We start from the raw sequence: 23,570 nt of genomic DNA on the forward strand, positions 1-23,570 counted from the left end.
ACTCATTTTTATTTCCGCTCCAATTACAAAAGCTGGATCTGCTTAGTTGTGCTACCCCGTCAATCCTAGCTGGATAGTACTGAGTGAGTATTGTGAGTGTATTTGGTAGCTCTGAATAATGGTGATTAAAGGTGCTGACCTTGTAGGCAAAGAGGTACATGAAATAAAGTGTCACAGTAGAATAAAAGAAGGTGTGCAAGAGTTAAGCTTTGTTATGCTGCATGGTAATAGAGAGAAGAGTGTTGTATTTCAGAATATCAAGGACAAAATGTCATGCTACCAGAATGCATTTAGGTAAGTATACGTTTTGTATTCTAAACACCATATCTATGTGCCTTGAAGATGTATGTCTCATCACGGTATGCATAAGTGTAGGTAAGTATTGTAGACCTATAGTTTCCTTTATGATCTGTTACTAGTCGCTATTCTTGCGGCAATATTTTGGTAGCACAATATTTAAAACTCCATATTCAGGTAGTATACCAAGAAGAGATTGGTTTACAATTTGAAACTATTGGAGAAAAACGTAAATCATTTTTGCATGGCTTACAACATAGATTATACTTTCAACTTGTTTGAAGATTGTAATTGTATGATGCACCAGATTATACCAATGTTATATTTATCTTTTCAACCGATATTTATTAAGATATAGAGAATACACTTCTTTGATTGTAACTTTTATAAGAATCTGATAAAATAATTTGGGTAATGAATCATTAGGCCGGTTATGGCCACCCACGAGTTCAGTGAGGAACAGTGACTTGTGTATTTATAGCGCTACGAGGTCCCAGCTTGCGACCGAAAGCACTGTGAAAGTGATTGATTTTGAAACTGTATTACACATAATATAAGAGAGGCTGCTGCAAAATGATTTAGTGTTTAAGATAGAAGTTGCTTTCAAAATACATATTTGAGCAATAGGTAATCAGACTGTACCTAGTGCAAACATTTATACAAGTGGCCATTAAAAAGATGCGTTGCAGAACTCATCTGATAACCGACTTATAATACATCTCAAAAAGAATATATCTTCAGCATGAAGCCTCAAGTGACCCCATCAGTTAGTCTATACAGCTTCCAAAGCACCCTTTTCATTTGGTGAATTAGCAGTTGTACATATTTACTTTATTTTCAGCTAGCAAGCACTTTGGCAAGAAGACATGTTTGTTAAACTCTTTGTCCCTCTCTCCGCTTCACAGCACAGGAGACACGACACACTGTAAATTTTCAGCCAGAATCGCCTCAAAGTCTGCATTAACCGTCCAGGTGCGCTGTTTTTTTTAACAAAAACTATGAGAACTAGTTTTGTAAAATTAAAAAAACATGGGCGTTCCCCATGGATCCCATCATCGTCAACTTCAGATTACATACATATGTCCATGCAGGTGAATCAAGAGGGTTGTAAAGAAGAGGGCAGCAGGGTCGCATTCAGATGCACAGCCTGATAGTTTAAACCCCAGGTACCTCAAAGTAATGGCCCTGGAGAAAGAAGAAAAGTTGATCCATGGATACCGTCAAAGAGAAGACCCAGAGGAGAGTGCACCATGTGGGCGATAATATTTTGAATTTACAAATGGACAGAGACGGCTTCCTCAGAGAGATGCTGTGAGGAAGGAGATTAGATGTGGCAGGGCTTGATTTTTTTCTTTTTCTTATTAATTTACAGATGGACAGAGACAGCTTCCTCAGAGAGATGCTGTGAGGAAGGAGATTTGATGTAGGAGAGCTTGCTTTTTTCTTTTTAAAGGGCCATTTTCCCATTAGTGCAGCAGGTACAGTTTTACTGGGACCAGGAGTGTCATGGGCCACTGCTCCGCATTTATGTCTGTTTTACTACCAAAAAAGAAAATGGGGGCCCTTCATACTTGCAGGCATTAGAGCCCAGGTTAACTTTACGGTGCAGGGAGCAGGGCCCAGGGGCATGATGTGAGGCATTTATCCTTTTTATTTTTTTTACAGAATGGGGCAGACAGCCTTCCTTGGGCCTCAGGCCAAAGAGTGATGGCCAGTGGAGCAGGCAGAGGAGAAAGGGCTATAGGTATCATTGGTGCTGACGATGCAGTGGCACCGTGACACCATGGTGTGAGAGGCCAACTAAACGCCATTTATAGCTGTGATACTATCCTTGCTGGCTTGCATTAGGGCTCAGTGCACCCTTGCTGTGCCAGTGTTGCTTTGGGCCTCAGAACAATAACCCAACAGAGGGGAACATTGAAGCAGAGGAGTCCTTAGCTTCTCCTCCCGTAGATGGTGGGGATCGTGTGAGCAAGATGGGGGCTCGTGTTTTTAACAAAGAACAAAGACTTCACACTTCCAGAGGTTATTGCTATCATTAATGAAGCAGTTATGACTGTCTTACTGTACAAATAGTTCACATGGCTCATTTTCTTTGCTAACATTAGGGCTGAGGGAACCCTTGCTGCCTGGGTAAGTGGGCCTTTTTTTCTTCTCTTTTCAAGATTGGAGAGATGACCATGAATGGTGGGGGAAGGGTGAAGGAGGTACAAGAGACAGCCTGCTGCTCAGAGCCGCTGCTATCATTGGTGCATCAGGTGCATTTGCATTGGGTCCCAGGAGTGTGAGGGGCTCGCATCACCCACTTGTGGGGAGCAGTGTTTTTGTGGCCAGTTTCAGTTTTTTTTATGCATTTGTTGTTTCATTAGTTTCTCATTTAATATGGATTTTGAGCTATAGAAAAAGTACCCCTGAAATTATCTCATAATTACTACCCCCTGCTCTTAGCCCTGCCACTCCTGGGCTTAAAGATTCTCGGGGAAGGGCAAAAGGGGGATTGTATTGAGGGGGAGGGTGTGCTTAAAGAAAAAATAAAGTTTGAAGACCTCCAATGTAAATTTTTCCTGGTGAGTTGGTGAAAATAGCTCATTGCTTCTCCTCTTCTGATTTGGATGTGAAAGAGCGACCACCAGAAATGAACAATGAGGGAGTTGTGTGGTTCTCTGTAGGTATATCCAGGTTTCCCACTATTATTTTGTATCTTTATCTCTGCATATCTATATGCACACACAGTAAGAAAGCTCCAAGAATTGTAAGTGAGCTGAGCAGTTTTTCATCAGCATGGACAATCTTAGCCTTAATTGTGAAGTCTGCCTTCTCCCTATCGCGGGTCCTTACCCACATGGAAATCGATTGGTTTCGTGTTATGTAGCCCTCGTTTACAGGGCCATCACCTAACTCTCTGGCGATAAAGTACCATATTCTAAGTCCAGGGCTTTAATTTGATAACCCTGTGCAATCCAGGTATTGTAGTCTTTTTTGCTTTGATTGCACCAAATTGATTTTGGACCTTGTGTTCTGTCATTATGGAATGTATTGTGTGGGTAAATTCAGGTTTTCTAATCCATGTACTGGAAAGAGTGTACACTACTCCCTGCTTGGAGCGGCATCAATTTCTCGTTCTTATAACTCCTAGGTAATAGACATTTCACATGACCTTCTTGCTTGTCCATGTATGCCACATCCCTTTCTTGTGTATTTGGTGGTAGTGTTGCTCCTTGCCACTGCCTTTGTATTGCCTCACCCATTGTGAATAACCTTTACACCCTTGCTTGGTGCCATCTATCACAAACAGGCTGCTAACGTCATGTCTACACATTAGACCTCTAAATGCAGCCCCTGTGCCACTGATTTAAAACACAAGGAAGCACTGTCTACACATTTCCATCTCAAGCTGCCTACCGCACAATTCGAGCTCACCCCCAAGGTTCTTGGGTGATACATAGCACCACCCTCAACAGTTGAACAGTCCTATGAGTCTAAACATGATTTTTACATTGTCATGGCTAAATGTTTCTGCTTTTTCCTGCTGCCTTAATTCTCATATGTTATATTTTTCTTTGGGCAGAGTGAAAACACTGTTGCAAACTGCACTGCTGAAATCATATATCTCCTCAGTCCACAAAGTGCTCCTGAAATAACCTACACTCTCGACCAAGAACTCAGTAAGGACACTCTTGATGCAGACAATGCATTTTACACCAAAATGAGGAGCCTGGAGAAGCCGCTGGAGGCGGGGAAGATCCCAGGTAAACGGGTAGCTTTTTTTGCATCAGTTTGATGAGGACACATTTATCCTAAATGATAAATAATTTGGAAATGTCCTATTGATTGCTCCCAATTTTCCACCACATTAGGTTTTAGTGAAAACCGTCTAAGGCAAAACAAAGGCAGAGCCATAACCTAATCAGTATATATTCATATACATCCTTATTCACTGTGGTCATTGTAAGTAGGCCAGTTTACTAGACTTATTTCTACTACTTATTTACCCAGAATCAAGTAGATTTTTTTTTTTCCTAGATGACTTCGGCAACATGTCCCCAGAGATGGAGCCCATTCGAAATCTTGCCCAGATAGCATGTGGTTACATAGTATGGCAGAACGCGACAGAGGAAACAAAGTATAACATGATACAAGTTCAAAGTGTCCAGCAAGTGGTATGTAACCCTGCCTTGTGCACAACTTGTTCAGTGTGTAACCATCATTCTGTATTAGCTTTACTATGTGGAAATACATGTTCGTAGTGTGTGTTGCTGTGGATATAGTCCTGAAATCAAGTTTTGCATTTGGACATTTGCAAATTGTTTTTCTTCAAAAGAAGTCTTTTGAGTCATGTGAGGCACTGTGAGTTCTCCCTAAGTTTGCAATGCTCACGAGTACCGACTCCATGCTGGATTTTCTTTTTCCACTATTGGGTTTGGATGTGTAATACAGGGGTTCATTTTACTGACACCTTCTTCACTATTCTGCTATGCCCACAATGTAAAATGTTCTTCCGATCCTCGGGAAAAGCCTTTGTCATCCGGATTCTTCTGGATGACAGCCTCTGGAGAATGACTTAGCCACTGACTCGCAACAGTAGCACCTCGGCCCAACCTCCAGGATGTGCAGCCGTGCTTTCAGTGATTCCTCAGCAGGGAATGCACTCAGAGTGATGGAACAGATGCAATTTCAATGCTGTCCCCGGTGACATGTCAGAAATAGTTGGTCCAGTCACCACAAAGTGTGTAACCTCTGCCTCTCCTTTGAGCCTGGCGACAGCGACACCACATGCCGGCCTTCCACTCTAAGAAGACCTTCCAGTATCAACGAGAAAGAAGATGGGCACACCAGAAAGTCCAGCAGCAAGCCTCACATGATACCAACAGCTTTGGAGTAAAGGCCCTGCTGGACATCGAGAAGGTGAGGATGCCAGCCCCTCTGGCATTCCGTCCCCATCAGCCACCCTCCTGCCCAGAGGCGGTCTTTTTCTCCGATTCAGACCAGGAAGAAGAAGAACAGTACTTTTCCCTCACCTCAACAACCTCTGTCTCTCAAACACTCAAACCAACACTTCCACAGGGGTTGTGAGTATGCTCTGCACCACCACCCACACCAGGCCTCTGTGGAGTGCTCTCACACAGCGGAACAGCAGCACCAACTAAAGGGTCAGGCATCGAGACCCCATACCACAATACAGCCTTTTGGACCTTGGTTTCCAGACTTCACCGATCAAAGGCATCAATCCTCTTCAGCCATCAAGACCCAAAATCCTGAACAAGCCACAAGGACCTTCTAATCTGATGACACCCTCAAAGATGGCATTGAGGTTAACTTCAATCCCAAAGTGACCATTGACTCTGAGGCCACCATCGGGCCGAAGTCACCATCAACATCAAGAATTCCATCAACTGTGGGCTCCGATAAATCTGAGCAGCCTATCCTACAAAAACTGCAGGAGTTGCTGGATGCAAGGCACAAGCAACAGTTCACCTACCCCTAACAGGGAAAATGTCTGCAAAGCTCCCTCTAAAAAAATATTTAAAAGGTTGCCCCGGAAAACGAATTGAATATTTGAGCAACAGTTGGCTTTGGAGCATTCTCAAGCTTCTAAGCCTAAGTAACCCAAGGCCAGGGGCACCAGTCCTCTCCCCTTTATTTCACTTCCTCCACCTTTGCCATCACCACCTCCCATGTAACCACCTCATTTATATTTACACTTACCAGAGGGGTCACCACACTCCTCCAATTGGAAAGGCTGCTCCTTCAGCTCTGCCAACCCTTAAGAAACACCATTCAACCAAGTGCTTACATATGAACCTTGAGATGACGACAATGTCGATCCCCTGGGGGAATCCAGATCTGGACCATTATTCTGTCCCCAGGACGACATCATGGCATACCACGAGGTGATCCAACGAGTGGCTGCTTTCCACAAAGTAGATATGCATGTCCTTCCTGAGGAAGACAATTTGCTTATATAAAAAGTGTCTAGGTCAGAGATAACTGTCCAGTACCTCCTGGTATTAGAGGGCATGCTACAATCAAACCCGACACCTTTAAGAAGCTCATCAAGGCCAGGGGGTAAAAAAGCCTTCTCCCAATGACCTGGCCTACATCAAAGGACATGTCCCACAAGACTCCCTTCTCGCCCATACAGCACGCACGCGGACTTCTGTTCAGGCCACCAGTGATGCTCCCTTGTCCAATAATAAGGGCAAGAGGCTGGACAGTGTGTGTAAGAAGGTAACTTTAGGGGCCACTACCCACTGGAGGGTAGCCAGCTCCATCAGCCCCCTTTCCTGCTATGACAGGGTTGAGACGCAAGATCTAGTCAGGCATCTCCCAGAGGAATTTAAAAAAGAAGGGGGAGGAGATAGTCACAAAGGGAAAACTGTCTCCTCATCAGACGATATGCCTGGCTCAGTATTCTAGGCTTCAAGCCAGCGGTCGAGCAAAATCTTTTGAAATTGCCCTTTGATGGAGAACGTCTGTTTGGCCCACAGATTGATCAGATGAAAATGAAAAAGTACACGAATAGTGCAAAATTCATGGATGTCTTTCAGACTCCATCACCTAGGAGATCCTTTCACAGGCAACAATACAGGGCATGCTCTGAAGCTGTTTCATTCCCCCCACCCCCGATAACACAACATCTCTCAGGGAGAGACGGCAGGATTTGTTTATTTGTTGTCAGGAAATCACATCAGACAAGTGGGAGTCAGCGGTGGTTCACCATGGGTACTGCCTTTAACTTCTCACACGCCCTGCCAACATCAGACCCTGCACCCTCCGCAGGGACCATCTCATCTGTCTCAAGAGAGAGGTACAAGTGCTCCTCCAAAAAAGGACCATGGAGCCAGAGCTTCCTCACCAGTAAAGCAAGGCGCTTTCCTTTCATTACTTCTTCATCCTCATGAAGATCGGCTCTCTCAGCATCATTCTATTTATTTTATTTATTTATTATTACAATTTGTAAAGCGCATACGTATGCCCGTGGGCGTCTTGGCTCTAAGATTTCACTTGGGGTTTCTGAGAAGTGGCAGCATATCACTAAAAGGAGGAAGCGGACTCATTACTGGTTGAACAACCACGTCTTCAACAATTTCCTGAACTGGAAAAGGGATTGACTCGATCTAATTGTTAATGGAAGAGAGTTCCAGAGTCTGGCTGCTGTCACCGTAAAGCGCCTGTCTCCCCAGGTGACCGTCCTAGTACGAGGTACCGCTAATTGATGCAGCGTCGTCGATCTTAGTTGTCTAGACAGACGGTAAGTAGAAAGCTGCTCTTGGAGAAACTTCGGCCCTTGGTTATGAATAGCTTTGAAAGTCAGGCAAAGGGATTTAAATTTAATCCGGTTTTTGATTGTTAGCCAGTGGTAACTTCTGATTATTTGACGGATCGGTTTAAATTTAGGGGTCCTGAGAGTAATCTTGCTGCCGCGTTCTGAATCATTTGTAGTTTGGAGATTACCCGGGCTTGCGCATTGGCAAATAGGCCATTGCAGTAATCTAATGAAGAAAGCACAAGTGTACTCACCACAGTTTTTCCAGCGCTTTCTGAGAGAAACGGGATAATCTTTCTTATAAGTCTGAGTTTATGATGTGCGTTTGCCACTGTTTGATTAGCGTGTGCCGCAAAATTAAGCTTCTCATCAAAGACAATTCCCAGATTTCTGACCCTTGCGGATGGCGTTGGTAGGGCTCCCAAGGATGGAGGCCACCAAACTGATGACCATTGTGGGGAGATCTTCCCAAAAATGACCACCTCCGTCTTCTCGAAATTCAGCCTGAGGCAGTTGGAATTCATCCAGTCTTTGATTGCTGACATACCTTCCTGGAAGCGTGCCGCTACCTGTTCTCCATCGTTGTTAATAGCAAGCACCAGCTGGGTATCATCAGCATAGGAGGTAAGGCTCATCTGGTAGGTTTTAATAACTCTTACTAAGTCCGACACGTAGATATTGAAAAGTGTCGGACTTAGAGATGAGCCTTGTGGAACTCCACAGGGTAGAGCAAGTTCCGGCGATTTAAATGGTCCCAGCGTTACAGCTTGTGTTCTGCTGGAAAGAAACAAGGCAAGCAGGTCCTTTGCTCTAGATAGAATGCCCAGATTTCCGACACGGTCAATCAAGATGGAATGATTGACCGTGTCGAAGGCCGCCGATAGGTCCAGCAGTATAAGGACTGCTGTCCCTCCCTGGTCTCTGATGGTTCTGATGTCATCAGCGGCTTTGATAAGGGCCGTCACGGTGCCATGGAGCTTGCAAAACCCAAACTGTGAATCATCTAGCAGATTGTTTTGCTCGATATACTTGGACAGCTGAACATTCATTGCCCTCTGAAGCACTTTGGCTAGAAACGCAGACTAGCTATTGGTCTGTAATTCTTCAGCAGGTCCTTGTCTAGACATGGTTTTTTAAGGAGCGGTTTTAAAAGAGTGTTTTTCAGCATGTCCGGGTATGTCCCTGACGTGAGTATCACATTACAGACTCGTGTGATAACTTCGCTGATGAAATCAATTACCGGCAGATAAATTTTGGGGGGGCACGGATCCAAGGCCGATCCTGTTTTTATAGACTGCATAATGTCCCTAGTTTATTCCTCCTCCAGTCCTTCAAATTGAACTAGTGAGCAAGCAGGAGGTTTAATGTATGTCGCTAGAGGGACCGGTGTATCCTTAGCAGAAAACTCTGAGTAAATGTCATTGACTTTGGCAAAGAAGAAATTAGCCAAAGAGTTACAGAGGGCCTGCGATGGAATAGGAGCTATATCTGAGGACTTCCCAGCCAGTTGTTTCACTACATCATATAGCTGTTTGCTGGAGTTCTTTGCATTATCAATTTGACCTCACAAAAACTTCTTTTTGGTCTCAGTGATCATTTTTTTATAGATAAGCTGTGTCTCCTTATAAAGTAGTTTACTAACTTGATCGTAAGACCTACGCCAGTATCTTTCATGCTTTCTGCATTCTTGCTTTTGTTTCCTTAGTTCTTCTGTGAACCAAGGTGCCGAAGGCACCGTTCTATTTCTTGAAATGGTCTTGGATGGAACCAATAAATCCATCGCGTTCCCTATCCAGTCTGAAAATTGTTTGGTGGCTAAATTAGCATCCATGGATATAGTAGGGCGGGTCTTGATCAGTAACTCTGTGAGAGCTACATTATCTATGTCCTTCCCTACTTTAAAAGGCTCTTGATTTAAGTGGGCTGTCTGATTGAGGGAGGGTCAGTGATGGAAAAAACACAAAGAATGGCATAGTGATCAGACCATGTGAGGGGCAGGATATCCTGGACTGTTATCCCATTTATATTGGAAAAAATGCCATCCAAAGTGTGGCCGGCCTCATCTGTGGGAGCATTAACCATTTGAACCAGCCCCAAGCTTTCCAGGTCGTCCATTAGTGCTTGGGAGTTAGCATCATCCCTCTTCTCTAAATGAAAATTCAAGTCCCCCAATACTATAAAGGAGTCCTCGGTCACCAATGATTCAATCAATGAATTATGATTGGCCAGAAAAACAGAGCGTGGACCAGGCGATCTGTACATAAGTACTCCCTTAAGATTATACGAGGGAGTCACCTTAATGGCGAATTGAAAAGCTTCACAGCTTGTAGACCGAATCGGGAATATTCTGACTGAGAAGCTGTTTCGAGTGATAACCACTAATCCTCCTCCTTTCTTTCCCTGTCTATCTAGTCGATGTACCGAATATCCCTGCGGTACACCGACCACCAGATCTGGGTCTGATTCGGCGTCCATCCAGGTCTTGGTTATAAATAATGTGTCTATGTTCTTGTCTAGAATCAGATCTTGAATTTCCTGTCTGTGCCTTCCCAGGGATCTGGCATTAATAAGTGCAATAATCACTTTCCTGGTTTTGTTGTTGGAACCTAACTTGGTGCGAGCTTTGCTATTAATGAAAGGTAAAAGGGAGGCGCAACTGGGACAGGTAGAGATTACCGTTTGGGAAATGAACTCAGGATCATATTGGGGGCAGATGCTACATTGGACTGACCTTCGCTGTAGGAGATCAGGGGCAGAGTAGAGAATTTGCTCAGCTGTCCTATCTGGACCAGGGGTCATGGCCCTCGGCCCGGTCTCGGCGCAGACGGGCGCAGACGGGCTTGCCTTTGGCGCGCCACTGGTGCGCCCGCTGCGCGGACGAGATGACGTCGTCCTTATATCCAGTGTGGAGGAGGGTGGGATGCAGCCAGCAACTGGACCGCAACCCTTTCCCCCACCCAGTATGGCGGCTGTGAGCACTCTCTCCACAGCGTCAGCACGTAGTCTGCTGGGCTGGGAGATGCGGTGTGAGCAGAGATGAGGCTGCTTAGTTTAAAAACTTAGCAAAAACTGAAATGAAATGCCACGAACGAAACACAAATGCACACTATTAAAAATACGCTAGCCTCCGGCTTTCCGCATCAGAGGTAAGCCCAATTGAAATCAGCGCGCTCGCGCTGAGATAAGCGTTTAAATACCTTGGGAGGGCGGGATGCGGCCAGCAACTGGACCGCAACCCTTTCCCTCACCCAGTATGGCGGCTGTGAGCACTCTCTCCACAGCGTCAGCACGTAGTCTGCTGCGCTGGGAGATGCGGTGTGAGCAGAGATGAGGCTGCTTAGTTTAAAAACTTAGCAAAAACTGAAATGAAATGCCACGAACGAAACACAAATGCACAGTATTAAAAATACGCTAGCCTCCGGCTTTCCGCCTCGGAGGTAAGCCCAAATTGAAATCTAGACCTCAGGCCCGTAAAATGCTACATCCTCTCCGAATATTTCCATGTGGCAACACTGCAGAATGTCATCCCTCAGCTTCCACAAGGTGATTATATGACAGCACAAGTCATCAAGGACACCTACTCCAACATGCCCATCCATCCACCCACTGGTGCTACCTCCGCTTCATGGGTAGTGGACATCCCTGTCAATTCAAAGTGCTACCCTTCTGTGGCACCCCTGCTCCAAGGGTCTTCACAAAGTGTCTAGTGGTAGTATCCACCCACCAGAGGAAGAAGGGATCCCAGTTTTCCCCTACCGCGACAATTAGCTTATCAAGAGCGCAAGCAATCACCAGTGCCTAGCCGATACACAGGCTGTCATCTCACTCCTACATAGCCCTGGGCTCACTGTAAGGGCCACCAAAACCCATCTTCAGCCCCTCCAACTCCTGCGTTTGGAGTTGCAATACTAAACCCAGTTACGAGCAAAGCCTATTCCAATTGATCGAGAGTGCTGGCCTTCCGGCGGCTTGTAACTCCTTTTCAGCCAAATAGTCTGCTTTCAGTCAGAATTTGTATGCGCCTATTGGGAATGATGGCTTTTTGCCTAGCAATAGTACCCAACACCCACCTCCACAGGCGTCAGCTACAGGAATGCCTTGACTCAATGGTCAGAAGCGGAGGGTCAGAGGGAAGATCCAGTGTTGGTAAGCACCAGCGAGCATTGCTCTTTGAAGTGGTGAAACAGCAACAATCTGTGGCAGGGCGGGCCCTTCCTAGACCCTATTTCACAAGTCGCCATCACCACCGACGTTTCTCATGCCAGCTAGGGAACGCATCTGGACCACAGAACCATACCAGCAGTGTGGGCTCCTCCGCATCAGGGACACCATACCAACTACCTCAAGCTCGTTGGCATACATTTCGCTCCTAAAGCCTTCCTACCTATCATTCAGGGCAAGAAAGTACTAATCAAAACAGACAACGTGCCAGCCATGTAATACCTCCAAAAACAAGGTGGCGCTCACTCCGCCATCACTATTGGCTCAAAAGAAATTGCATTAGTCGCTCCGCCACCCCATTCGCTTCATGGCAGAGTACTTTCCAAAGATGGACAACAACCTGGCCGACCTACTCAGCCGGGTACTTCAACATGTCCATGAGTTGGAACTCCACCTGCAAGTCCTTTTCCACTGCTTCCGGTCCTGGGGCATGCCACACGTAGACAGATTTACTACCACGAAAACTCGAAATGGCCAAACTTCATCTTCAGGCACCCAAAGTCCTTAGGCAATGCGTGAGTGGTTAACTGGTCAGGGATCTTTGGTTTTGCTTTGCGTCCTCCCCCACTCCTTTCATTTGTGTTTCTCTCGGGCTCTCATCCTCGTAGAGAACACCTAAACCAGACAATCCGGTACTCCGCGCTCCCACAGATGTCAATCAACCTCCATGTGAAGCAGGACCCTCGCACCAGGAGTCCAGGCCAAATCAGACACCCAGATTCAACCAGCTCAATCCATTAGTTTGGCACCTGAGGTCCTAGAGTTCGATTACCTATGTCTTTCACAAGGTTGCACAAGGCCTAACACACATGTCTGCTTTCAGCGAAGTGGAAGAGATTTGTCCATTATTGCTACCTCAAATACTTGGATCCCCTAAAACCTACGGGAAGGAATATTGTGTGGTACTTAATTCAGTTGCAAAGTCTGATCTTGGTTACAATTCAATACGGTTCAATTTTGCAGCCAAATCCGTTTGCATACAAAACAGGGAACACTCCTCCCTTTTTCACATATCAGTAATTAAATCCTTCATAAAGGACCTTAAAAGAGTCATCCTTCCCAGAGTTCCCCAGCACTGGTCTGGAACCTCAATATAGTTCTCACCAGACTCATGGACTCCTCCGCCCCCTTTTTGCACTCTTGCCCTCTCCAGTGACTGTCCTGGAAGGTAGCTTTTCTTTTCACCATGACATCTCTTAAATTTGTTAGCGAGTCCCCACGCTAAAAGAACCCTTCTTAAGTTTTTCACAGATAGATTGTTACTCAGGACTTATTAAAATTTAATTCACAAAGTGGATTCCCTTTTACCCACAATCAAACCATAGAGCCCCCAGTCTTTTTCCCTAAGTCAGACTCAGTAGTGGTAAGAGCCCTTCACTTTCTATATGTCAATGGGCTTTCATGAAGTTCATTAACAGGATTAAACCCTTCGGAAAACTGCCCAGTTGTGCATAGCCTTTTCTAAACCCCATAAGGGCTAATCCCTCTCGAAGGAGACCTTGCCATGTTGATAGTCAAATGTATCGGAATGTGCTATCATAAAGCTAAAACCGCTCTACCTGATATCCCCAGGGTGCACAATACACAGAAGAAGGCAGAAACATGGCTTTCCTGTGCAACATTCTGTTGACTGACATATGCAAAGCAGCTATTGGAAGAGGATGTAGCCTAACGGGCTTGGGTGAGCCTGATCTTAAATCTGGGGAACCAGGTTGGAGTCTCTGCAATGACGCTCAACATCCTGTGATTCTAGGCAGATCATGTCATCTCCCCGTACCTAACAAAAATGAATGTGTCCTTGTGTAACGTAACTGGTGCTCATGTAAAGCGTTCTGATACCCGATACCTTTGGGTCAAGTTCGTGCTATATAAAACTCTGAGGGTTAAAAAAATAAAACCCCACACACCTTAACTAAGTATTGTCATGTGGCTAGCTTTTTTAGACAACAGGCAATGGTTGGCCAAACTGTCTTTAGGGCACTATTTCAGATAGCTGCATCATGCACACACTGCCACCGCTTACAGAAGGTTGCTGTTTTAGAGTCTACTCAGAGCATGATTTATCTATAAAAGCACATGGTACAAACAGAAAATATTACTTACCCTGTAGGCATATGTTCGTCACATATAGTGCTGTAGGTTTACACCTCCTCCTGGGAAGTGTCTAGCTCTTATTACAGATTTTGTCCCTTACTATTTAACTTCCTTCACCAATGCACATGTTCACCATACTGGCTTAACTCACGTCTCCGTGCTACTCTCATCCGCTTTGCGAAAAACTATTTAACAGGGAGTCGATGCCAATGCGCATTGCCAAGTAAGTTAGAGTCACAGCTTATCTTGTGACTTGAAAGAAAAAAAAAACTTACGAACGTTGTTGAGTCGCCAACTGCCATGGGGGTATATATTCAGTTGCTTTTCCTTGAATCTGGGTTATGGCAATGGTTGGCATTATTTGGTTTGATTGATATCAGTATCCCTGAATTTAGTAGAAATCATTTCAGCATCTAGAATTTAAAAATAAGAGTTATCTTTTATAGAATTCGATTAGGTGCATTTGAATGTAAGCCGGATCATTTTGTTAGGTACGGTCCATTTGTAGATTGTATGGCTTGTTTTTGTCACAGCTGCTTAGTCTAACCCTGCCTGACATAAAACAGTCAAAGCTTGCTACAATGCACAATAACTCAGTTCTGATATCCTTTAGTTCTCTGCAGTCTTTGGGTTTTATATTCAAGAACCAACTCTCTCTAATAGATTGTTAACAACATTGCAAAAACAAATGCTTGTTGTTTGCACATATTAGGCCATGCTTTATAATCCCTCTTCTTGCTGCTTAAGCTGAACGTTTTGCTGAGGATGAATTCTGGATTTTATCAAGCTACTACTACCTTGATAACTGCTACCAATTACTTCTCGTACATTTTTGTATTTCTTAGGATATGCCTTGCCACTTTATTCTGTTTGTTGTTAACTCCAAACGTGGAATGAGTTTTTTTATGTTTAATGGCTTGGCGGTTCGGGCTGGACTGTTCCAATGAGGCACAGGCCCAAGACTGATTTGCATATGGCCATGTCTGAACTGGGGTGGCTTGGTGAGCAAAATAACGATAGATTAAACCCAGATCTGTGACTAGGGGTGAATGTTTTGCCATTGTGCAACATTCCGTCTATCATCTTGTTTGTTTTAATTTCTTTTTGTAACAATGTTATACTCTTTTAAATGGACCTCAATGAGTTCTTAATCTTAATGAATATTTGAATTGAAATGCTCAATGGTAGTTGCGCTCCATGTGTAACCTGACATGCTCTAAATTAGATTTACAAACAGTAGGCCAGTGTTTCCCAAACTGCAAGTCACAAATTACTGGTGGGTCGATAGCTGCTTTTTGGTGGGTCGCAAAAATCCAAGCAATAAAGAATTAATTAAATTCTGTATTTATCTTGCCAAATTTGTGTGCATCGAAGACAGAGGTCAGATGTCGTCAGGCTTTCTCTTTTGACAAATTGCTGGTTGCGTTTTTTAGCATGGGTATCGGTGTTTACAAACTCCTCTGACATTGCAGGCAAAGAAAGAAAATTAAAGTGAATTATGTGATAATCTTGCTTGGGTACAGCGAGAGTTAAAGGAAAGGATGTATGATGTCATGTTTTGAAACGCACAACAAAATGTAAATACCTGTAAAAAGTGAACTGAACACATTCAGCAGTTAGAAAGCACAATGAAACACATTTTTGTAATTCTGAAATGTGATGGAAACAAAGATTTTAGTAGGATCAAAACAAATCGAGACACTTTACTTGGTGATGACAAAAGATAACTTTTCACTGAAACACGATTTTTATAATTTGTGTGCAATATAGTTCTATCAGTAGCACAGTGTATGTCTGTGCACATTTAGTGGACATTTCAGTGGAGAATGTGCTGTCTGGGCCATATAATCCTTTAATTGCATTACAAAAATCACCTGCTTCATGTTCATTAAAGGTAGGTGGGTTACGAACGTTTGTCATTTGATAAATTGGGTTGTGGTTCTAAAAAGTTTGGGAAGCGCTGCACTAGACTAAACCTTATTTATCCTCAGATTTGACCGTGGAACTTTCTTACTTGTTGGCCTTCTGACAGCAAGATTACTGCCCTTAAAATGGCTTTAAAATTTGTAGCACAGTTAATTAAGAATACAAATGAAATAACACATTTTGCCAGTATTAAAACTGGCTGGCTGTGGAGACTTGCTGCACACTGAGGGAAACAGGCAAAACATATAATGCTGTACACCAGAACACCACAGTCCATTTAGTTAAAAAAAACCTGCATCTCCTAGGGGAAGGCAGCAACTGCAGAAACAAAGGAGTACTGGTACTTGAAACCCCAAAATTCACAGAACAAAATCTCTGAATTAGTTATTCTGGTAGGCAGCTCCAAAGAGCTGAAATAACTTTTCTCTAGACTTGGGAGGGCTTTTTTGTACACTGGTGTTGGGATCTGGTTCTTCTGATCTGAGAACCTTGTGCTTGAGCGTTCCCTGCGTGGAACATTCTGTGGGGAAAGTTCTCACATCGGCAGTTGCTGCCGGGGAGTTGCTGTGGCTGGATGAATAAAGTACTCTCTCCTCACCTACCTGCCTGGAGATCTACTTCTTTTCAACTGGTTTGAAAAGAGAAGAGAAATACCTCTATCCCACTGCTAAAACATGTGTACCTCCCTTGACCACCTGGAGGTGTCTTCTTTCCAATTAGAGTTCCTACAGCTCAATACTAAACTTAATCCTCGCTTCATTCTGTTTTTCAAGGGGGTGGGGTAGTTTTAAGTTTTTAACATGCAAATTTTCACTCCACTAACATTAACATCATTTCCTGGGGAAAGTATCTATGATTGATTTTTCAAAATGAATACTACCTTTTGCTGAAGCCAATAAACGAATCCTGTTCTCGAAAATAACATGCTCAGATGTACATATGATGTGGCTCGACAGTAGAACACTGAATAAATGTATTCATGCTACGCCTCCTCGTACCCAGAGCTCTACTCGAACCTCCTGAGGTTAAGGGAACCACCAGTGTCACTTTCCACTGATGCTGTACCCACGCTCCACCCCCCCACCCCTCTTGTGCATTAACTAATGCAAAAGCCCCATCCCTCTGCTTTCTTGATAGGTCAGTGCTACATAAGTCATAGACATACATTCAGTTTAGTTTGGTCTCTCTTGTTAGATGCACTCAATCATAGTCGTACAGGGAACATCTTGATGCCCAGGAAAGTAGCAGATAGTCAAGCTAGTTCGGAAAGACTCCGCTGCGTACAGTCGAATGATCACTCTTATTAGGTACACTCCAGGGCACAAAATATCTGCTTGGGCATCGTTTTTTTGCACTCCACACCACCCTGGGTTAGACACTGGCTATATGCAAATCAGCTCTGACCCTGTGCCTCATGGGAACAGTTCAGTCCGAACTACCAAGCCATGTCTTTCCCAGACCGGAATCAAGCATCCAAGGACCGGTTTCTGGCTATCAGCCTTCATCAGCCTCGATAGCTTGACTCCAGTGGTGCGGCGAGCATGGGACTCACGTCTGAGCATACCCAGCCCACTCGGGGTGAAAGTTGCAAAAAACACAGTTGATGGACAGAATGTAGAACAATGTCATACATTCATCCCAGTACAAGGATTTGGGCCTAAATTCATCGTTTTTTTGCACTCCACACCACCCTGGGTTAGACACTGGCTATATGCAAATCAGCTCTGACCCTGTGCCTCATGGGAACAGTTCAGTCCGAACTACCAAGCCATGTCTTTCCCAGACCGGAATCAAGCATCCAAGGACCGGTTTCTGGCTATCAGCCTTCATCAGCCTGGATAGCTTGACTCCAGTGGTGCGGAGAGTATGGGACTCACGTCTGAGCATACCCAGCCCACTCGGGGTGAAAATTGCAAAAAACACAGTTGATGGACAGAATGTAGAACAATGTCATACATTCATCCCAGTACAAGGATCTGGGCCTAAATCCATCGTTTTTTGCACTCCACACCACCCTGGGTTAGACACTGGCTATATGCTATATATCGTTGATCTGCATCATGGAGACAGTAGCATTACAGTTTAGTGTCTTTTGTGTTCTGCGATTGAGAGGTTATGATCTAATGGACCTTTGGCCTTTCTACAATATTCTCTTTAATCATTCTGACACTGTACCATTATAATATTGTCTATTTAACTTTGTTTAAAACTTCGATAAAATTATATTATAACTATGCAATACACATAAAAGTGATTTCAAAACCCTATTAGGGATGATGTAATCCCTATTAAATTATTTTGCAGAACTGGTATGATTCCTGTGAATAGCGGATATTATCTAAAGCATAGCCTAATCTCAGTTTGCTATACTTGTCAATAACTAGTCGGTCACTAGGACTGCTCATCGTCTGCATCACCCTTTGATTAATCGATATTCTTACAATGACAAAGAAATGAAACCTGAGCTTTGCTAGCAGGACCCTTTGTCATCTGGACATTGCAGACTGCAGCCGCAAGTCCGTCACTTCTAGAGACCACTTGTATATCGATCCAGTGAAGACATCACCGGGTTCAAGTGATATTTACAACAGCCCAGCATTCAGTCGTGTAATTTGCGGTCAACAGAACCCCTTGATGGCATAACTGGGCTATAACCCAGTTACCCCATCACACATAAATATGAGACGTTTTGTAAGTGCTACATCAATGCAAAATAATGGTCTGAAAAATGTCTTTACTTTCTTTTAGAAAAGAGAAGATGAATATCTTGAATTCAACTACTTGGTCTTCTTCCATGACATGGTGTCGCAGGTAAATATTCCGTTGAGCACTCAGTCCAGTGCTTTTTGCTGTGATGCAGAAAGGCTTTCAAGGAACCAGTCCCGCCACAAAATATTGGTGGTAACGCCCTGCAAAGATGTTTCAGATAGTTCCATGCTGATCGCCATTCTTTGTTAGACCTCTTCATGGTAAATTTTGCTGAACCTACAGCCGAATGAATAGAAATGTCAAAGTTAGAGCATGATCAAACTAGAACATCAAGACAACATTGCACAGGTGTCCGAGGAAGCTGCAAACTGTTTTCTGCTTGGGATACTACTGATTGATTTTGTCCAGAGTGCCTGCATGATCTGCTCCGTTTACTAATTCAAAATTAATTATCAAAACCATGCGGCCGGCACCCCGGTGGTGTTTAGTTTGCCAGACAAAGTGCTTGATTGAAGTTTTTATATTTCTTGACTTTAGTTTTCTAAGTTCCTACTGATCAAGTAAAATTCTGGGCTGAAACTGAACCAATTGTCTTTTCTCAGCTTTCACAGTGGGGCAATGTCCCCTTTCTTCGAAGGATAAGGTTAAGCTGCTGAGGGTAATCTTCGCCATTAAATTTCATTGGACAGCAAACTGATACATTGGTTTCAAGTTGCTGTCTTAAACTGATTAGACATGGCAAACCCCTTTGAAACGTGAAATATCAAACTGGATTTGTTGGGGCGATAGTGTACTTCAATATACAATATCTTAGTGGCCTTTATGCAGGGGCATCTAAAGCAAATATCCTTTATTGCGTATTCTGCAGGGCCTGCATTAGTGAATGTTTCACCCAGAAACAATATCAGCCCTGCAAGGAGTGCGTAGTAAATAAGAGAATCCAGTTCAAATTGCTTATGCCAGCACTTAAAGAGATCTATGGATCTTTCTGAGATTGACTGAAGAATAGACTACAGTTCAATTCAATATTCATTAAAGATTTGGAACTCCAAGGAGGTCCACATAAAATGCGAGCATATTATTACACGTTATAAAACAAGACAAGCACAATCCATACACCATCATTAAAAAACAAAATCTAAAAATTCAATTTCAGCTAGAAATAGACTACATATCTTTCACCCAGCAAAAGAACTGCTCTTGAAAGATAAAACATTTCTTCTTAAGCATAGAACAACTCCAGAGCAGGTGTGAACATTTTTCTCCATTGAGTGAAACCTTATGGAATAATCTACTGGCTGGCCTTCAACTTTCCCTTAATTTACTGTGTTTAGAAAGGCATTAAAAATGCACTTTTTAGGTCTTGTCTAGAGGTAACGTTTAGCTGTCTATTTGTTGAAGATCTGTTGTGTACAATACCGATAATGGGCTTTGGGTCAGCCCATGACTTACCATTGGTTGGCTTTCTTGTCAAACTCACATACTTATTTCCCATTCAATGGCTTTCCTTTCTCTTGTGTTCGTCCTTCCCTTAGAGTAAAGATTGTTTGCCATCCTGTTTATTTGATGACTTGTATCCTTCCACTGCTGACATTCAGGCAAATTCTTTCTTCTATTTTTTCCCCAGAACTCCAGGAGAGTGCACGTGATTTCTTGCTCTCTCCCCAGTATGCTGCTTCTCTCCTTAAATTCTTCCCTGCCCTGCGTGCTAGATGTTGCTTCCTGCCTCCACTGCTTTCCCCACTCCTCCATGCCCGGTTCTTTTTGCTTTTTATTTTGTTTTTCATTCAATGTCCCTGCTTGTTGCTTTCCCCCTGTGTTGACTGCTCTCCCCACCTGTTCCTCCGTTGCTCCTCTCGGCCTCCTGTTGTGATATCTTTATTAGTTTTTTTCAAGGGCCTGACAATTGGAATTTGCATCCATATTTTGCATATTGGTGGGGTGTACAGTATAAACGTTGGTGGTAATGGCTTGTCTCCAGGGCGGCTATTTTTCATGTATATATTGGACTATATGAAATGGGCGGAGAACAAAATGGCACCCATTTGAAAGTGCACAAGAAGTTGCCTGTATTTGGTCTTGCCTTTCATGTAGTCTGTGCACAGTTAAAATGAAGCATAAACGATAACCTAGTATAAAAACAAATGTTCAATATTAAAGGTTAAAACAAAGCAGTGGTGCTTCCAACACTCCAAGTTTAAAACATTATACCAAGACTCGTAGAGGAAGTCAATAGGCGTTGGTTATGATCCCTGTCGCTCTGTTTCTGTTTCTCTGTAGGAAATAATTCCTTGGAAGTTGCGGGTTCTTTGGCACCCTGAGCATGGGGTTGAAGTGAAAGAAAACAGCAGGCAGCCCAGATATGGGAGCACTTGATTGCAGGTGTGTGCCGCTGCCACCGAAGCCAGAGTAACACTCCAATCCACAATCCGTCGATGATCAAGACCTTGCTTTAAATCCAAGCATCTCCTCTTTTTCTATTTTAAAGATACCTGTTGATTCATTTCCGCTGCCTTAATTTTTGTGACGCTTTATAAATGCTGTTTTATCATAATGCCCAGGTTTCTGTTCCCTTTTGTGTATTCAGAGCGCAAAGCAAGAAATAGAGAGTTTTACAAGATGGGGTAAGGCAGCATGTGTCAGGTTACTGTTCATATATCCTTTTAGATTGGGGACGGGGCAGTAGCCGTAGTTTCTTGTTGATGTGGCGTTCTGTGAAAGGGAGTGTCCTCCAGGGATGGTGCTCCAGACTTTGGGTGCATAGCAGGAGATGGTCTAATTTCTTATCTTTTTCTTGCTTTGAAGCAAGATGATGCAAAAAGAACAATTGATGGACAGAATGCTGAACAATATCATACATTCACCCCAGTACAGAGATCTGGGCTTAAATCCATAGTTTTATTTGCTCTCCATGCTATTCCAGTTTAGACCCAGCCAAATGCAATTTCGACTGATGAGGGATGATGCCCCAAAACAGGTCCCAGGATGCTTGTTTCTGGTCCATGGAGAACCTGGCTTGGCAGTTCGGGCTGGACTGTTCCCATGAGGCACAGGATCAAGACTGATTTGCATATGGTTGGGTCCAAACTGGGGTGGCGTGGTGACCAAAAGAAGGTTGGATTAAACTCAGATCCTTGTGACTGGGGGTGAATGTTTTCATTGTTCAGCATTCCGTCCATCATTTGTTCATTTTGCCTTTGAAGCAAGATGATATCTTTGCTCTGCATGTTGCATTGTCCACCAGTGATATTGATTTTTTTCTGCCAGGTAGAGTAGTGTATTGGATTTGACTGCTTTGATGATAGATCAGCAGACCTCAGCCATGAAGCAGCAGGTGGGGAAGTCGGTAGAGTTTCTGAATTGACTCAAATTTACCTCAAAATGATTCTAAAAAATGTGTTAACCTTCCCCTCAACAACACCCACCTTTGATAAAGTGATCAGAAACTTGTCAAAAGATCCATTGTCAATCCACCCTCGGTTCAAAATGCTCCAGCATACTGGCTCCACCTCAGATTGTTTTCTTTCACCATCGGGCTTGGATGTTTGGGAATGCTGCTTCGGGATTTTCTCTCCGTTCCAGCAGCTCGTCATTCAAGCCCTTTGATGAAAACAGTACTATTGCGTCCCCAAGACCATCCGCCCTTGAAAACACAACTTCGGAGCTTATGGTCCCCAACTGTTATACTTCAATGCACCTTGCCTTCAGGCCTTAATCCTTGATCGACCTTGAGTCTTCATCTTCATTTCTTGGAGAATGCACCTAGGGTAAGGGTATGGAACGTACACTCTTACCATTATGCTCTAGGTGTAACATCAGTTTCTCCTGGAGTGACCATCTCAAGCACCATTCCCATAGGAGTTGGGCTTTGAGCCCCGAGTCGAGTCAGAAATGGGAAAAACCTTTGGATGTGGCTCCTCTGGCTCTGTTGTCCCGGGTTCCCAGAGGCTCGGTTGATGTCAAAGGAAACTTCATCAAAACGCACTGCGTCACACTTCCAGCTGCCTACGCCCACGACTCTGAAAATCTACAGTCTGAGCAGAAATTGACACCAAAAGCTCACCCACAATCTGTATCGAAGTAGATGCTGAAGCTCGCCTCGACCTTGAAGTTAGACTCCACATAAGAGTCGATCTTTCAAAGGCTGTCAGGGATCCCAAATGTAAAGCAAAAGAAACTGTCCAATCACCAAATCCCTGGTATGATTCCTGCAAAATCTTTGGTTCCAGGATTCATCCAGATTCCGAAGAAATGCAGACTGGGTTTTGAAGTGCATCAGGCCTCGACCCAGTGAGTCCACCTAGTTCTGGAAGGATTAGGGACTCGGCCACTAGCCCTTCACCGTTCCCATCCTTGCCACCAACTCCTCCACCACCACTCCAATGCTTCTTTTCCACTCACTGCAGGACACTGACTCAGATACTGTCAGCTCATAGTACCCCTTCTGGCCCTGGAAAGGTGCCGAACAAGGGGGGGGGAAGTATCTGACAGACCACCAAAACAACACCAACCTCAAATGCTACCCTGCCAAACAATCCCCATCTTACTACACTACCACATACCATGCTGTAATATAGTGGGCTGCACAGCACCATTAGGTGAAGATGCATAAAGTGCAAGATGAGGACAACTTCTTGGTTGAGAACCTGTCTAAGAACGCACAGTGTATTTATTACCTTCCCATGTTGAAGACAATGCTTAGGCAGACCACAGACAGCTTAAGGGAGAAGTTAAACCCTGGATACTCACTCTAAGAATGGATAAAAAGTATAGGCCAGCCTTCAGTCTGTCTTATATTCCTGGGCAGATTGCTCCCGAATGCCTAGCTGTCCACACTGATCGTATAGGGGCCTTCAATCCTGCTGATATTAGTTGGAAGATTGCCCCGACTGCCTAACTGTCCACTCTGATAGTATAGGGGCCTTCAATCCCGCTTATATTAGTTGGCAGATTGCCCCGACTGCCTAACTGTCCACTCTGATAGTATAGGGGCCTCGGCACAAGCTACAGGGGACACCTTATAAGAAATGTAAGTGTCTTGACTCGGCTGGTAACT

General features: G+C 44.0%; 1 protein-coding gene across 1 annotated transcript in view; it reads left to right on the forward strand.

The window, feature by feature from the left end:
* Nucleotides 1–21,068, forward strand: part of LOC144762280 (latexin-like) — a 152,408-nt gene extending 131,340 nt beyond the window's left edge. The window contains exons 3-6 of the mRNA XM_078647418.1: nt 3,866–4,046; nt 4,321–4,457; nt 18,554–18,616; nt 20,795–21,068. Coding sequence (XP_078503544.1) covers nt 3,866–4,046; nt 4,321–4,457; nt 18,554–18,616; nt 20,795–20,890 — 477 coding nt within the window. The 3' untranslated portion in view covers nt 20,891–21,068. The remainder of the gene's footprint in view (nt 1–3,865; nt 4,047–4,320; nt 4,458–18,553; nt 18,617–20,794) is intronic.
* The last annotated feature ends 2,502 nt before the right edge of the window (nt 21,069–23,570 follow it).

Source organism: Lissotriton helveticus, chromosome 6, assembly GCF_964261635.1.
Source record: "Lissotriton helveticus chromosome 6, aLisHel1.1, whole genome shotgun sequence".
Lineage (NCBI taxonomy): Eukaryota > Metazoa > Chordata > Amphibia > Caudata > Salamandridae > Lissotriton > Lissotriton helveticus.